The sequence below is a fragment of the Perca flavescens genome, chromosome 17 (assembly GCF_004354835.1).
Source record: "Perca flavescens isolate YP-PL-M2 chromosome 17, PFLA_1.0, whole genome shotgun sequence".
In the NCBI taxonomy this organism is placed as follows: Eukaryota; Metazoa; Chordata; class Actinopteri; order Perciformes; family Percidae; genus Perca; species Perca flavescens.
The window spans coordinates 18,942,182-18,958,975 of NC_041347.1; the positions used below are offsets into that span (position 1 = coordinate 18,942,182).

Here is a 16,794-nt window from a genome sequence, read left to right on the forward strand (position 1 = left end):
GATTTTGTTTTACATTTTAGAGAGAATAAACTGGTACACATACTGACACAAGTGACAAAAAGCTCTAAACAACTTCTTGCTCAAAGCAACCTACAAGCCTTCAGCCTATTATAGCAAATAACCTTTATTTACATTCATTAGACTGTTAAACAACAAGAGACTATTAATTTTTCCATTGGAACTCTATGTGGTTGCCCATGCAGCCTTAGCAGTGCCCTAATTGAGTTCATTTTCATCTCTGCGCGATCGCGAAGAATTACAGCGGCGATAAATCAGAGGGACAGCCCCTCAGCCTGCTATACAGCCCCTAATGCAGCTAATTACCAAAGTGATTTCTACAGCAAGATCAATACCAAAACGAATTGGAAATGACTTGCAATCACAAAGAGTGGAGGAGAAGGTATTAAAAAGGCGAGAGAAAGGTGGAGGAGGGGTGAGAAAAACGGCATCAGAATGGTCCAGAAAAATCACTTTTAATTTAATGTAATATTAATCAGGCCGCTTTCCACTCTTTCTGTGCACCTCCTTTTTTCTCCCTGTTTCCAACACCCCCTCCTTTTCTTAAACTGGTGAAAAGGTGGGATATTAGGCTATTAGGGGCTTGTCTGGTGTCTGCGTCAGGGCATTAAAAAGCCATTTTGAAGAGGCCAGGCTGAATAGGCCTCATCCCTCCCACACTTCTGGCAGCCATGTGGTCAGGTCATTCAGGCCTCTCTGTGCTTGCCACTCGCCCTCCGCCCAGCCCTGCCCGGCCCTGCCCACAGCCCATCTGCATGACAAAATGGCTCTTGTGCCGCTGAGGCCCAGCGGAATAGAGAGGAACATCCAGCCTAGTGCCAGGGAACAGTTGTAAGCAGACAATTAGAGTTTATCTGAGATAGAGGCAGACAAGACTGGGGTCACTAGCTCACCCCTGTGGGATCCCTGTCCCATTGAGACAAACAGATGCACACACGCACTCCGACACAAACACTTGCAGACACAAAGGTGTGCAAACACACTTATCCTTTTCAAGAAGAAGAGTCAGGTCAGGAAGTGTCATCTCATTATCAAATAGGAGTCATACCACAGCTGCTAGCAGAGTCTTAACCTGAGATTAAAGTGAATAAAGACTTAGAGACTTGTTGTTGGTTGATCCTTACATGAAGTTTTCTGGTGCAGTGCAGCAGAGTGTTGCAAAAATTGTAAAACATGAAAGATGGCTGCAGTTGTACAGTATGTTTTATCACAGTTGAAAAGATATTCAATGAAAACCTCCAATATAAAGTTAAAAATACTACTAAAAGTATGAAAGGCGTAAAAAACAATACACACTATTTTATCATTTTATCAACCCTATTTTATGTGTTCATCCTAGAGGCAAAACAACATTTTGAGGTTGTACTCCCCTTTAAAAAACCACACCACATGTCTCTCCTGTAACAAAGCCCTGAATGTCTCCTCCCTTGACTGGTCACAGGGATGACTGCAGTGGAGCACAAAGAGCCAGCTGACACCCCGTCCTTTCACTCCTCTCCCAATCCCTCTCTCATCCCTCTCTCCCTTTCTGCCTTTCCCTCAGACAAGCCCTAATGCATGCATACATCATAGGTCTTGTTAAAGCATGGGGAGCGGGGTTGGGACACGTTGGCAAGGCCGGGGGGGGGGGACACAGAACATACAGGAAATATTCAGAAGAAAACACAGTAAGCGGATCACAGACAGCTTCCTCAGTACACTAGGGGTTTCCTTCAGACATATTTCATATATAACTGGAAAAGCTGCTCTAAATCTCGCACACAAAGTGGGCTTGCATGCAGTGCATGAGCGATATTACCCAGATCATGGCACAATCTGGTGGAATGTGAAATTATTTCATGTAAAATTGTGTATAAATTGTGTGAATTGCTCTTTTTGATTGCCACCTTTACTCACACGTGTATTCTTCCACTGAGATATTTTTGCATTTGTTATTTGTCTGCAGGCGAATGAGTACTCACTCCCATCCCTGAACGCAGGCCTGGATGATGTGAAGCCAAGCCTTTCCACCAGCGCCAGCTCCGACCTCGCCTCCAGTGTCTCCCAGAGCTACTCTGTTGTGACAGGTACAATCTGACTCACGCTACATTGATCCCTAAAAGAATACACACAGCCGCAGCAGGTCGAAAACATCTGCAGCAAGGTGGTCGACTCAGTACTGAGAACACAAACATAGTGTATCTAGCTCTGCTGCAACGTCTTTCCATATTGTTTCATGGCCTCTTCCTAACTGTTCTCTAAATGTTTTTTAGTAACACCAAGCATATCGTATCCCATTTTCTAAATTCCCATCCACCCCCTCTCACCAGTGAATGTGACGCACTGTTTTCCAAATTGATCTTCATCCTCATCCTCCTGATATAAAGCAAATCAGTCTAATCAATCAATCCCATAATCACCAGAGGTCACATATATACACTACACATATATGCACACTATAGCAGCTGTTAAAGATGGGAGCAGCTGACAAAGAAGACTATACTGCACCTGAATTTACTGAATATCCCTTATGCTGTCATTTTACACCCAGATTACACTTTATGACACTTAATAATACTAATTGATAATACTGATAATCATAAGTCAGTTGTTTGTGCCTTCACTTCTAAGCTGTTTTCTTGAAATGTAAAAATTAACTTTTTAAAACGTTCTTTGATCAACTTCGACGGCGCATTGTAAAAAATCATCTGGATATTGTGTCATCATCGAGTAATCAAGATTTTGACTGTCGCTTCCTGATGGCGGGCACATTTTCCAGCAATATTAAATTCTTATCACCAGATGAAAAAGCTCTCTTGAGCCACTTTTTGAAGCACTGTGTATTTATTTCTGAGGGACAGCGCAAGGTGATATATCATCTGAGCCCATTAAATCCTACAGGCCTTTCACACGCTGCTCCTAACTGGCTATTGTGTTAGCCCAGATTGGCCCGCTAACAGATTGACTGGGAGCATTTCTCATAAGAGACAGCTGCTGTTCTCGCCGCGACACAACGTTGTCATCAAAGGCTATGATAGCCTGTTGATTGACAGCGGCTGGAATAGCACAGTGGCTGCCTGGCTGCCTCATGCTGTGGAGAGAGCGACCCAGATGAGACAGTGAAAGAAACACTGATAGTACAGGTTTTTTCCAACTGCTGCTGTTTTCAATAGTAACTTCCACTGAGAACCAACAGGTAATGGCAGGTGCGTAATATTAACTATCTGTATCATGTTACCCACACTCACCCACCCTGTATTGCACTATGGCTTCTTTTTCTCTGCTGTCGAGGTTGATGGCCGCCTGGTTAATTGAAATGTTTCATTGTGGCTGCTGAGGCTCTTTCCCAGGAGAGGTTAGGTTTACTGATGGCCACACTGACTCCAGAGTAATATGCCGTCTTTTAATTAAACACCCATAATAATGCAGTGGGCATCAAAGTCAATGAGTCCACTGTGTGTGTGTGTGTGTGTGTGTGTGTGTGTGTGTGTGTGTGTGTGTGTGTGAGAGAGAGAGAGAGAGAGAGAGAGAGAGAGAGAGAGAGTAAGTAAAGAGGACAGCATGATTGAAAACTGCAGTGGCCCTTCTCAAATGATCCCTACAGTCCAGCACGGACCCAGACACAGAGCTATTGGAAAAGAAAGACCCCTTTTTTATTCCTGAATATGTGGGAGGTAGATTTGCCCCAGAAAGTTGGGCCTCAAGAGAAGAAAGGTGTGTTTTTGTCTTTTATGCTGGGCTCCTCCTATGAAAGCGGTCTCGCTCTGGGGAGCACACTCATAGCAGGTGGCCTTCAAGCCACCTGGGGGCCAGGGGGCCTCCTAAAGCTATACATGTGAGGGCCACAGATTGCACAATGAGGATGCAAACTAAGAAAACTTTTCTTAGAGTGGAATATGACAACAACATACTTTAGCACAAGCATTAGAAAATGCGTCTGAATATTTTGAGCAATTAAAGTCGGAAGTAATATCCAGTAAGCTTTTATTATTTAATTTTAATGTCTATGCAAAGTAATGCATGAAGCATTTGATTGGGTGTAGGTTGTTACTGCATAATATTATTTTTTCTGCCATTAGCAAACCCTGTAAATAGGAATGTATGCCAAGGCTGAAAAATGCTAAATTACCTTCCACACTTAGGCTGGGATCCAATTATCAATACATTATGCTCTCATACTGGATGGAGCTACGAGATTATATTCATTCTTTAAATGCTTTCTGCTCCCAATTAAAATTCACACAGTTATTGATCTTGTTGATTTTTATGTCCTGAAATTTGCATAATCTATTAAAGATGAATGATTAATGAAGTGCTCAGTTTTGCGTTCCAAGGGCGCGAGCGAAAGCAATGTCGCCCATCTTTTGTGTCCTCTGTTTACCCTGATGTGTGAAAGAGACGGTTACCTAGGAAGGAGGTTGGCCGCCAAATCAGAGAGATTTAGGGCAATGAAACGCACCGCTGGAATTTAGTAAGAAACACCAATCATTTACAAATTAGTTTTTTCAAACTTTGAAAGGAAATTATTCTATTATTTTTTCTTTAGAGAACCATAATAAATGAAGCTGCTTGCTAATTTGGAGATTATATTAAATGTCACATATTTACTTTTTACCATGTTTACAGTAGTATTGTGCATATGCGACTGGTTGTGTCCAGTGAAACAACACTGTGAACTGTTCACTGCATCCATGGATGGAACAAAATGTCATGATTAACCCCTCGTCTCTGGCTCTGGTCCAGCATGTATGTGTCTGCACAGTTTTTTATTGATACCTGAACAGAGTAAGGAACATGAAGTATCCTGAAGATCTGGTGCATCTTAAATTTAGTTATCCTAATCCTGAGACTTCATATGGGAGACAAATTATTGTATAATGTTGTAGCTACTTATCAGCAGTTAAATAGAGTTACACCAAATGAGAGTACAGCAGTCTCTGTGAAGGTGGGGCTCCATTATCACTCTCACTAGCGCATGTGGGTAGGCTGGGGTGTAAATGGACACCCCTCTGACCTTCTTCAACTCGAGCAGATGCGAAGATCCCATGTTTTTCCATCTCTCATTATATCTATCTACCTTCTCTCCTATCTATTTCTCTTTCTCCTGCACCTCAACTGTATTAATGAGGTGAAAAAACATAGCTTTATTTCAGATTAATTTCAGCTGAAATGTACACCACACTGAGCCGTTTTTATGACTTGGCAGTACCAGCCATTCTCTGCTGGGTGGCATACAACAAGCAGCCACCTAACCTGCGGTGCCTGGTGTGTGGCCTGGTGACAAACGGCGTGTCTCAGCTCAGAAGCGGCAAGCTCGGAAATTAATGTTTATATCACCCCCCACAATAGCACACTAACCTTTGAGCACACATTGGATAATGAATGACTTTAAACCATGTGGATGGGGAATTCAAGCTATTTGGCCCTGCAAATATTCTTTACTCACAACTGGAGGAAGCCTTTTACAATCATTCTTTTGTTCCTTTCTGGTGTGAGTGGTTATAAATGACCACCTCTACAATGCAGGAGAGGGAAGGCTGTACTTGAAGCGAAACACGAATGTGTCCCTGTCAAGGTAAATTTAACATTACATTCTCTGTGGACTCCTCTCCAGAGGACTTTGCCCTACCTACACAAGATAGAAGTTTTGCTGTGATCTTGAACATACTGTAGGAATAAAAAAAGTTCTCTGTAGATTGAGTGTCAGCCTTTAAAAACAGTTCTGCCAGTAAATGGTTTGCGCACCAAAGTTCCTCGGTGTACGTTTAAAAATGAAATGCTCAATTGAGAGAAGGCTGTTGTAGCTATATCTGGACGCATCACTCTGAGGGACGTTGTAGGTTCTTAACAGTCCATTTCTATGGTTGATGGGGTCTGTAGATGTGGTATCAGTGGTGGAGCAGAGACAGATGTTGGAGAACTCTATAGCATCTCCACTCTCTCAGAGATGTGTTTGCTGGGGAGAAGAGTCCCTAAGGACCCTGAGTTTATCTTCCATCTCCATCATCAGGGCCTGTGATATGACAGGCTCCCTTTAGCCAGACTCTGCCTCATCTCCAGGACAATAAGCAACACCATGTCTGATTAGTTTCAAAGTTCAGTGGTCTTGAACGCAGCATTTGTATCGGTTGTTGTTGCGTCGTAACTACTGTCTATTTGACAACGGTTGCTCAAGCGCTGAGAAAACCAAAGCCTACAGTAGTATGCAGGAAGTCTCAGATACAGTGTAAACAGACTTGGCCTGGGCTTCATGTTTGTCACCCTCAGTCTTTTACTAAAGGTGGGCCATGCAGCTTCACACAATTCACTTTTCTTAATTGTGTCACAGTGACTGGTTTATCTTTTATTAAGGCCAACTCTTGTTGACTATGTCTTTGTACGACATGTTTTTTTTTTTGTCATGGGTTAGGCTCACTGTGATCGTGAACGTGGGTAAAAACTGTAATGCAGCTGATTAAGGTGTAAGTTGAATATAGAGCTTTTTGGCTAACTCCTAAAAGTATCTGCTGTATTGTCTTATATTAATGAATGCCTTTTTTCTAGGGGTGGATTGGGATTATTATGCACTCAAATCAACCTCAGGGTAACTTGACTTTTGAAGCTGTTTTAACTTTAAAGACTTGAACAGAGTGCATGTTGGATATAATTAACTGAAGTACAGAACTGAGTGCTAGCCATTTGCAATCATCCCTATATGTGGAACTTGTTTCCAATAAATTCATGACATACTTGTGCAGTGCTTGTGACAAACTTTAGGGTCCATCCAATTAAATGCAAAGCCCACTCATTAGAATATGTCTGGTCATTCCAGGGATTCGTGGCAACCATCTTTTTAATGATTTGATCACAAGTTAAAAATGTACATTGTTAAACATTGTGCTGTTCCCTCCGTAACAATGCTATTTGTCTCAATAAGAGGAAAGTATTCTGTGTAATTGCAGTACCTCAGTTTAAATCCACATTTAAAGCTGTCACAAAGACAAAGAGATTTGTAGAACCTGCTTTAGATTTCAGTGGGAAAGCAGTCAGTTCCGTTCCCTGGCATTAGGTTCATAGGGCTGACAGGGTTGCATCCCCCTTTCATAGAACAGCCCTTATCTTAATGAGGAATCGCAACACACAGTCCTGTTGTAAAGTAACAATGATGGGGGAAGCAGCTAATGAGGCTATCATGGTGTCGGGAAAGAGCCATCTCTCCCTACAGGCCCCAGTGAACAGAACAGGCTCTGCGGCAGACGTGGAGAGGCCGAAGACAGAGCTCACATTGATTGCATAGGTTCAAGAGGCAGAGCCGGTGAAATGAAAGATGCCAAGACTCATCAGCCAAATTAGATCAAAGTGTAGAGTTTTGAACTGTTTGCGAGTCGATTGTTTGGTTATTTGTGGGAGTGATTTTGTTGTGAGAAAGCAGCCGTGAGATTATGTTGTTTGTTTTCTCCAAAACCTTGGGGAAATTTTTTACGTATTTGAGCTTGATTGATCAGGCGCAATGTGTTGTTGCAACATTTCACTGGTGTTTCCACTTAGTTGAATGAATTACTGCTGGGTGCATATGAGATTATTATTATTATATGCTATGCAAAAAAACAAATCAACTGCTTAAGACTGCTTATCTATTCAGAAGTCATACAAAATGTCTGGTCTTGAGTTGGTAAAAGATAGGAAGTAAATGTATACTGTAAAAGCAATTGCACTTCTTGTAGTGTTACTCATCCTTTAGGCTTCCTCTAATTCATACCATAAATCTGTTAAGGATTTGGAGTCCTGTCTCTGTTTGATTTATTTCCCTGTGGTAGTGTCAGCTATATGCATGACAAATCTACAAACTTCTGCTGTGACGCTTTTGATTTGTTTTGCCCTCTGCACTAAAATTTTCCTTTTGGTTATTTGGGCATTAAGAAAGCTATACATTCATCCCTCCATACATCTGAGTGACTGAAGTGAATGTATGCTGTATGTGTGGGGTTGCATGTTTACATTATATCTAGTTTTTTTCTTTTTCTTTTCTTTCTACCTGGCAGACTCTCACCCATCATATCCACCTTCCATGTGTGTAAAGCGAGAGCCCCATGAGGCATCCTTTGCCCCCTTCACCCCCTCCTCTGTTGAAGACTCTACTCTAGCTGACATCTTGTCCCACCAGTCCAGCCTCTCTGTAGATGCCTCTACTCCCAGCTACCCTGCCCATGCCCACGGCCACTGCTACAGCCAGTATGCCAGCCAGCCCTTTATAGCAGGTACAACTTTACCCATAAGGCCCTGTAGCCAGATCAAACCCCAATCAAGCTCACTCTTTTCAGTCGATTTACCTCTGTGTTCATTTTTAATAACTTAAACATACACCAAATTAAAGCGTCTGCCTTTCACGTTGCAAAGCCATCAATCCCATCATGCTTTGTGACCCTTCTGTTATGCATACAGAAGCACTAACTGTTTACTGCTCATTAACAGTGACTGCTCTCTCCCCCACTCCACCCTGCTTTTCTCCAGCTCTGACCCCTTGCTCGTCTCTCGGGTTAACAAAAGGCCTCCAGGTCCCTCCAGCCTCATGACAGGCCCAAGGTCTGAAGGGCCAGAGGAGGCTTAAAGAGGGGGGGTGCAGAGGCAGAGGCAGAGACGTAGGGCTGATGCTGTTTATGTCCCTGTCCTGTGTGCCAATTCATCCAGCCAGACCTGATGCTGCCACTGTTAATTACAGGACTGAATGTGGAGCAGACAGAGCTCTCATTGGCCCGATGCTCCTGTCAGTTATAAAAGCTGCTTAGGACTTTGGTATATTAATCTTACAGCTCTGTCAGTCTCTGATTGGAGCATTTAATAAAAAACAATTTAAGTAACTTTCCTCAAATTAACATTCAAATTACCCTGTGATAAAGACTGGTGACTTGCCCAGGGTTGCACCTTTCACCCAATGCATGCTCCAACCCCTTGCAACCCCAGACTGTATTAGCAGTTCAGATAGACACCAATGGATAGACAACAAGCAACTTCATGTAACATGCTGCAACATTTTACATGTTTGTGGTCATTTTAAGCATTTGTGAACTATGTTTCTTGTTCATGATATGAATATCATGATTGCAGCATTTAGGGAAAAATTATTTTTACCCATAAAAAAGAAAACTTATGTTTTTATGCTTTACCAGCAATTAAAGCTTTTAAAATATACATTCATTTTCAACTTTTCTGTGTTCAAGCATCCATGTAATAATTTTCCTCCTGTGTATCTGCAGGTCGAGACATGGCCAGTACCACTTTACCTGGCTACCCGCCTCATGTCCCCCCCACAGGACAAGGCAGCTACCCCACCTCCACACTCGCTGGAATGGTTCCTGGTAGGTGGCACTACTCCCTTTTTACGATGCCATTAATTTGACTTTTACAGGTTTAATTTTCAGCAGGTAGTCCCCTTCAGTTGATCTTGTTGAGGTCACTTTAAGTTAAACAAGTGGTAATGCTTTTCTGTGATGTCTTTAACAGTATGCATGTAACACATACAAAAACACATTTGAGATACTGAAGAAACTTTAAAGCATTGCTCTTGACTCAAAGGATTGAAGCGAGCTTGTTAAAGCTTTGTTAGATTGCGGTTAGCGCGTGGTTAGCATCTGCGGACGAGGACATTAGATGAACTCGATAGGCGATCACCACAATCAGTGGCCGTGTGATAGGACAGTTCCTCTCAGTTACACTCCAGCTCCCAGCGCTCATTACCCTCGCCGTGTCCACACAGCGCACTCTCACCAGCCTCGTCAATAAACACTGCTTTTGCTCCTCTCCTCGCCTCCCCGGACACCCAGGGCTGTAGACCGTATCTCTTTCCCCTCTACTTAACCTGCAGTTCAGGTTCACAGCAAACAGTTAAGGGTCAAAACACAGAGGCGTGGAGGGCCTGTAAATATTTAAATCACTATCTCTCTCAGGGATGAGCTCGAGTTACACGACCAGCAGTGGGGATGCTATAGCTGCCAGCATGTGTAGATCTCTCTTCCAAACAACTGAAAACACAATTCCCTTTATTGCTCTGAGACATGTTCCTTTCACACTGACCAATAATCAAAGCAGGCGTGCAGTATTTACAAGTGAGCTCAGTGTGCATGAGGGTAACATTTTAACATGTACATGGGAGGTAAAAGCTGATATCTGAAATTAAGAAAATTACTTATGCATTACTGGTTTATATGCCACTGGAGAGTGTCTATGGATATACTCATACAAGCACAAAAGCACAGCTACCTTTTTAATCCAGAGGTTGTAGTTTTTGTCATCTGGTAGTGAAAGATTTAGTGACTGGCCCCAAACACTGTTAAAGCAAAGGCCATTCTTCAGCAGCTTCATATAAAACCCAGCCTTTATAGTCTCGTAAAAGAAGGAAACCTGTGGACCCACAGCATCGCTCTCTGACATCCCCTCAGCGTCCTGTCCTTTCCACCACGACCTGCACAGAGAGGACAAAGAGCGAATGAGAGTCTCAGAGAACCTTATAGGGAGTTTTAAAGTGAAGCATCATCGCTTAAAAGCAGTAGGGGGAAAGCACAGAAGCCCTAACTAAAGGAAAGAATAGAGAAAATCCTAAAGACTAACAGAGGATTAATAAAACAATCAATTCACCTGAAGGGACTGTGGAGACAATCTATACAAGCAGCCAGGATAAACAGCAGAAACATTATTTTGAGACAAGATTGTAATGTAACTGCAATGTATGTTTGTGGTAAAGGTAATTTTTATATAAAAAAAATGTCAGTCATTTCAGTTTGTTAGCTCTTTGCTAATGTTTGTTTTTATTGATTTGTTCTCTAGGAGGGGACTTTTCTGGAAACCCTTACTCTCATCCACAGTACACCACTTACAACGAAGCATGGCGGTTCAGCAATCCAGCATTACTAAGTAAGCAACTTTCTCTTATATATCAAAAAGTTTTAAACATACTGTAACATTAATAATAATAATAATAATATAATAATAATAATAATAATAATAATAATAATAATAATAATAATAATAATAATAATAATAATAAAAAGTCTTTGGAGTTTTACACACGTCTTACATGATGTTTGACTTCGTGGTTTCCAACGGCTCGTTCTTCTGTTAACTTTCAGGTTCCCCTTATTATTATAGTGCCGCATCCCGTGGCTCCGCACCTCCCACTGCTGCCACTGCCTACGACCGCCACTAGTTACTATGGAGACCAGTTCAAACTGCAGGGCCAGGGCTTCGGCCTCCATATTGTCCCCGTCTAAGAAACACTGAGGTCAAAGGGAAGCAAGGGGGAATCCTAAAGGAAACCCTGTGATGTTACGTGATGTGGAGGAAGGATCGGCGAGGTCGACGCCGGTGCATCTAGCCCAGCTTCAGCGTCACAAACTTTGGGTCAAAAGGGCTCGTGGGCGTTCAGAACTCACCCATCATGCCCTCAATCTCTCACAGGCCCGAACATTTCCAGAATGACTTTAAGAGATTATATAAATATATATATATATATATATATATATATATTATAAAATATAAATTGAAGAAAAACAGTGTGAAGAATACCATGTGGAAAACAATGTTGTGGGTTTTTATTTTTGTTTTTTTGTTGCTGTTGTTGTTGTTATTTTATTCATGGATCCTCACATTGCTTTTTTGTGATGAACTGCAGTATTGTTCTGCTCTAGAGAGATAAGGTCCAGGGGAGATGACAATGGTCCCATAGCTTGATGATGCAGCGACTTGAACCAGTGTTGCTAGGCATCTTTGACACTTGTGGCTCCACACTGTAGGGAGGGCTTTGCTCTGGTGCTTTGACTACATCTTCTGCTCCCATTTCTCTTGTCCCACGTACATTATCAGATAAACACAGCATGTCCTACAACGTTTACTGACCCTACATAAACCAATGGCAACATCACACTCCCTGTGGCAAACAATCAGATGTAAAAATGTAAATCATTTTGCAAAGTATTAAAAACATGGTGACCACAAAATGGCCTCGCCAGAATTTTAAATACTTTAAATTATTTTTTTTCGTCACTATTTTTTAATGTAAAAAGGTTATCAAAGATTCTTTCAGAGTAGTTGTCACATTTCCCTAATTTCCCAGTCATGTCCATGTCCATGCATGATCATCCTTTGCTCTTTTTTTGCACTATAACCGCAGCTTTGTTAATTTATTTGGTACATTCACTTAAAATTAATTTGAATTAACCTACCAATTTTAGACATAAGTTGATACTTTATGTTGGAAAGTGTAGGCGTTAAAAACACAAAGCAGGCAGACAGACAGACAGACAGACAGACAGACAGACAGACAGACATGTTTTTGTGAAAACATCCTTTTCTGAGTAAAAGCGATGCTTTCGAGTTTCTGAGGAGTTTGTAAGCCATAGCCCTATGGCTACATGAACAAATTCAATTCTCCTGGGTTATAATCCATTCAGCTACTTAGTCATACCACTAGATGCCTACACAGTTTAGAAAGCTGTATGCAGTTGAGCGAACCAACTGTAAATTAGCTTCAACAATTGCCTTACAAACCTGTTTTTTTTAAATGTAAATTCATGCCTGTTCAACAAAATTAATTGCCTTTGCAAACACATATTCACCTCCCTCCTTGATTTATGTTCTACTCTCCATTGGGACTGAAAAGAAATACTGATTCAGTTTGCTTTTTGGAAAAAATATTTTGTGAATGTACTTTTAACTACATTTGCCAAAGACTTAGTTTGATATTTAATATTTTATTTACAGTATATGTATGCATAAATAAATCAGTATTATCTTTTAAATAAGTAGTCAACACTGAACATGTATGTCGTAACTCAACAGGCGAACAACATGATGCATATGACTGTAATGAAAAAGGTGAAATTCAATGACTCAATACTCCATCAGTTGCAACAAAATGCTGCTTTGTAGAATGATTTGTGAATAACGTGAAGACAATTCTTCTCTGTAAATATTATCACACACACCATTCCAGGATCATACTAATGTACTGGCTCCCTTTGTAGATATACAGACTGAAAAAAAAACATGCATTACATTTGTGTGTTAATGTAATGTTGTGCTATGAGGAAAAGCACAACCACTATATAACCTGTGGCTACATATACTGTAGTAGCAGGTTTCAGATGCTAACATCACATAGGTTGTCTTTGTCATTTTATTTTGTTTTCATGATAATGTCATGATAATGTTTTATGTCACTATGCAATGAGTTAAATGGCTTTCTGTAACATCTTTTGTTGTTGGGCTCAGATTAAGTAATCCCCATGGAGAACAGCATAAAAGTTAACAAGTAAAAAGACCTCCGGTGTGAAATGGTTTCTTTCTCATTTCACTTTTGCTCCACCAATTCCCTTAAATAAAGATGCGATCAAACTGAAGTCCTTGGCAACAATCAAAGATATTGTCCTGTTTGCTGTTAGTAGATGTTGTGATCATTATGTTAATCCAAATTACAGTAATCTGTGCCTCCATGTATAGAAACACATCCACACTTATTACCATCATCCATCTCTCCTCCCTCCCTCCACTCACTCTACCAACACAACTCTTTAGGGCAGGGCATCCGAGATGAAATTTAGCTGTTGTTGCTGAGGGCACCGGATAACGTAGAAACAGACTGTGTTTCTACTCTTCTGGAGAAGCTATCCTCTACATATTGCACTTGGGATTTGCCTATTTCTGTCTATGTGTAGTTCGACATATCTGAAAATGAAACACTGGCAGTGCAAGCCACCGTCATTCAGGTGGAGTCTTTGCTTTAGGAAGCGGAGCACCTCTGAAGGAATGGGTCTTCTGCTGTTGTAAAGATGATACAGGAGATGTGTCATGGACATAAAAAGGATTTCTGGTGAAAATCTATACGGAAAGCCTTGTGGCCTCAATCATTGTTCTGTTTCAGTTCTGTTCCAATTATTTTTGTGCACATGAGAAATAAATTCTTTTATATGTCAGTCGTTGACTCGGTGTCCCCTCATTATTAACCCCATAAGAAAATGATTCAGAGTTCAAGGTTCCCGGGGAGCGTTCCTGCTGCTGGTATATTGATGTTTGGTTTTATGAACAGTCAGGACTACAGAAGGCACTCATACGGGTTACAGCTCTCAAATATAAAAGACATGATAGATGCAGAGCATGTTGTTTGTGTGTATTAGTGTATGTCGGAAGAAATCATATACATTATGATGATAATGATGATCCTGTTGAAATTAGCCTACAATAAAAGAAACAATTGCATTATGTTAACGTGTGTGTGTGTGTGTGTGTGTGTGTGTGTGTGTGTGTGTGTGTGTGTGTGTGTGTGTGTGTGTGTGTGTGTGTGTGTGTGTGTGTGTGTGTGTGCAGAACAGAGGGAGAAAGAGAAATAAAAAAAGACAGGGAGAGAGAAGAGGGTAAAACAAAGAAGCAGGACAGTTGGGAAGGCAGGAAAGCGTTGCCCCGGCTTCTGACTCCAGTATATTTAATGATGCATCAGTTTCATCCTGCCATACCACACTGCTGCTGCCTCACCTCCTCTCTGCACTCTCTACTCTCAAACACACAATTGTTGTAATTCAATTTCCCTGCTTCCTCTGCCTATTGTTTATTTCATGGATCCCCTGTGAAGCATCAAAAGCTGCTGTTTCTGTCAGCCCCCTAACTGTCCTATGTGTTTGTCATTCAGGGCTTGTTAAAAGATAAAACACACATACACACACATACACACACACTAACACTCCTTCTTCTCCCAGCTGAGAATTCCCAGTGGTAAAATTATTCCATTTAGATGGGAACTTTTTTGTCACTACCCTGTCTAAATTGGCATATCTGGCTCTCTCGTAGAAACCAATAAACTGTGAACCCGGATGCATCTGTCAGTCAAGCTCATCTTTACTTTAGCGGGCCAGATGACAACAACAGGAGAAGAGACACACACCAGCAGAATGGGGCACGCTTATTGGCTCTCATCAGTTAGGCATTACGAAAAGCACCTGTCATCCTCAGGGCTTCTCAAACCCTGCACAGAGAGGCCCTGCCACGGGGGCCAATGGGCCTCGCGCAAGATTTACTCAAACACTTCACCCTCATTGTCAACTTGGCTTGGTGATGCCCTACAGCTAGGCCTCTTTGGCATGATTCATGTCTGTCACTGATAATATATACAGGGAAATAAGCCCATTGTAAAGCTGGTAGATGAACACAGTCTGAAAGTTTTATGCAGTGCAGACATCAACTTATTGCATTGAATATATATATATATATATATATATATATATATATATATAAAATTTATTTTTTAATTCAATTATTTTTAAGCATCTGAAATAAGATTGATGGTCGGCATCAGTGGTGGAAAGTACAATTACTCATCTTAAGTACAATTTTGAGGTACTCATGCTCTACTTGAGTATTTCCCTTTTATGCTACTTACATCCTACTCCACTGCTTCATACTCTACTACATTTTTCTGATAGCTGTTGTGACTATTTTTTTTTCATTCAGAGTTTCGATTAAAAAACATATGACAGGCCTGTAAAACAAATGTAAAACCTGTTACAAAAACGCAGGGCCCCTTGCCACAGGTTTTAGATGTCTATGAGTTGTTAGCAGTCAAACCAAAGAGACATTTTCCCTTAACCTTCTAAGATGTTTTCATTTAAATAACTCAAGACCCAAAGAGGTCAAATTATCCAAATTATCCAATATTATACAAAAAAATCCCAAAATTAATATAAATTTGTGTAGCAGAAATTTGATTGCTCTTCTTTCCCAGATTTGTCTTGTAACCCAACCACTGGACTAAATCAAACCGTTTATAAAGCAGTTAAAAATAGCGGCATCTGGACGAGCTACAACAGTAAAATGCTGGTAGCATTGATGCATTAATAATAACAATCAATAATGTGATATATGATCCTTTATCAGCCACAGGGGCCTTTTACTTTTGATACTTAAGTACATTTTGCTGATAATTCTTATGTACTTATTTGGGGTACTTGTATTTGTAATGGAGTGTTTCTAAAATGTTGAATTACAATTCCCACCAGTGGTCGACAGGGTGTTTCCTCTGAACAGAATAAACAGTGACAAAGTAAAGTGAAAACACCTAGAATTCAATATATACTGATTTTTCTTTGTGTTAACATCCACGAGATGACCAGAGAGCGAGACTCTGTGAATCCCAAGGTGTGACACGAGCGCGGTATTGTTCAGAGAGCGGTGGTGGTCTAGCAGTGACGTCCTGTCATCTGCCTGCATGGGAGCCTGTCATCAGCCTCATCATGTGGCTGTCATAGTTGATGCTGGTGAGGGGAGAGGCCAACCCTGCTGTGTCAATCAACGAGCCCTCATTAGAAGAGGCTTTAATTAGTGGCTGCACGGGTGCAGTATTGTTCACAATGCCGCCTTCGTTAACTCTGTTAATCCCAAATGGATTTGGGTTGAAAAGAGGCAGCACTACAGCGGCCCAGAGGTTTAATCTGAAGCTACTTGTGTTAAAAGTGAAAGAGTTTTTTCTTAAGTTGGTTATATCTTGAAAGTGAATATGTCTTTAATAGTCTTGAAATGTCCCTGAAGATGCAACTGCATGTTTATCATCTTGGTCCAAGGATGAACGGCTTTAAACATTAAAATAAAGGTTTGTGAAAATGTCATGGGGAAATAAATCATTTCATACTAAGATTATTTCAGCATGGCAGGGGGAGTCAGAGAGTTCAAGCCTGGTCTCTGATGATCCCGATCCTGACAGAATGATGATTATGAGGTTATTTTCACTGTCGGCGGGTGAGACCATCCAGGCGACAAGAACATGACTTTGTGATGTTTGTA

The 16,794-nt window shown here is 41.1% G+C and overlaps 1 protein-coding gene across 4 annotated transcripts in view; it reads left to right on the forward strand.

The window, feature by feature from the left end:
- Window positions 1-13,907, forward strand: part of pax2a (paired box 2a) — a 29,294-nt gene extending 15,387 nt beyond the window's left edge. Inside the window, exons 8-12 of one of the 4 annotated variants that reach the window (XM_028603750.1) lie at window positions 1,964-2,084; window positions 8,019-8,234; window positions 9,231-9,332; window positions 10,798-10,884; window positions 11,100-13,907. In XM_028603750.1, the coding sequence (XP_028459551.1) occupies window positions 1,964-2,084; window positions 8,019-8,234; window positions 9,231-9,332; window positions 10,798-10,884; window positions 11,100-11,176 (603 nt within the window). In that variant the 3' untranslated portion in view covers window positions 11,177-13,907. The remainder of the gene's footprint in view (window positions 1-1,963; window positions 2,085-8,018; window positions 8,235-9,230; window positions 9,333-10,797; window positions 10,885-11,099) is intronic. The other 3 variants (XM_028603749.1, XM_028603752.1, XM_028603751.1) reach the window with 3 other exon arrangements.
- Window positions 13,908-16,794: the final 2,887 nt, after the last annotated feature.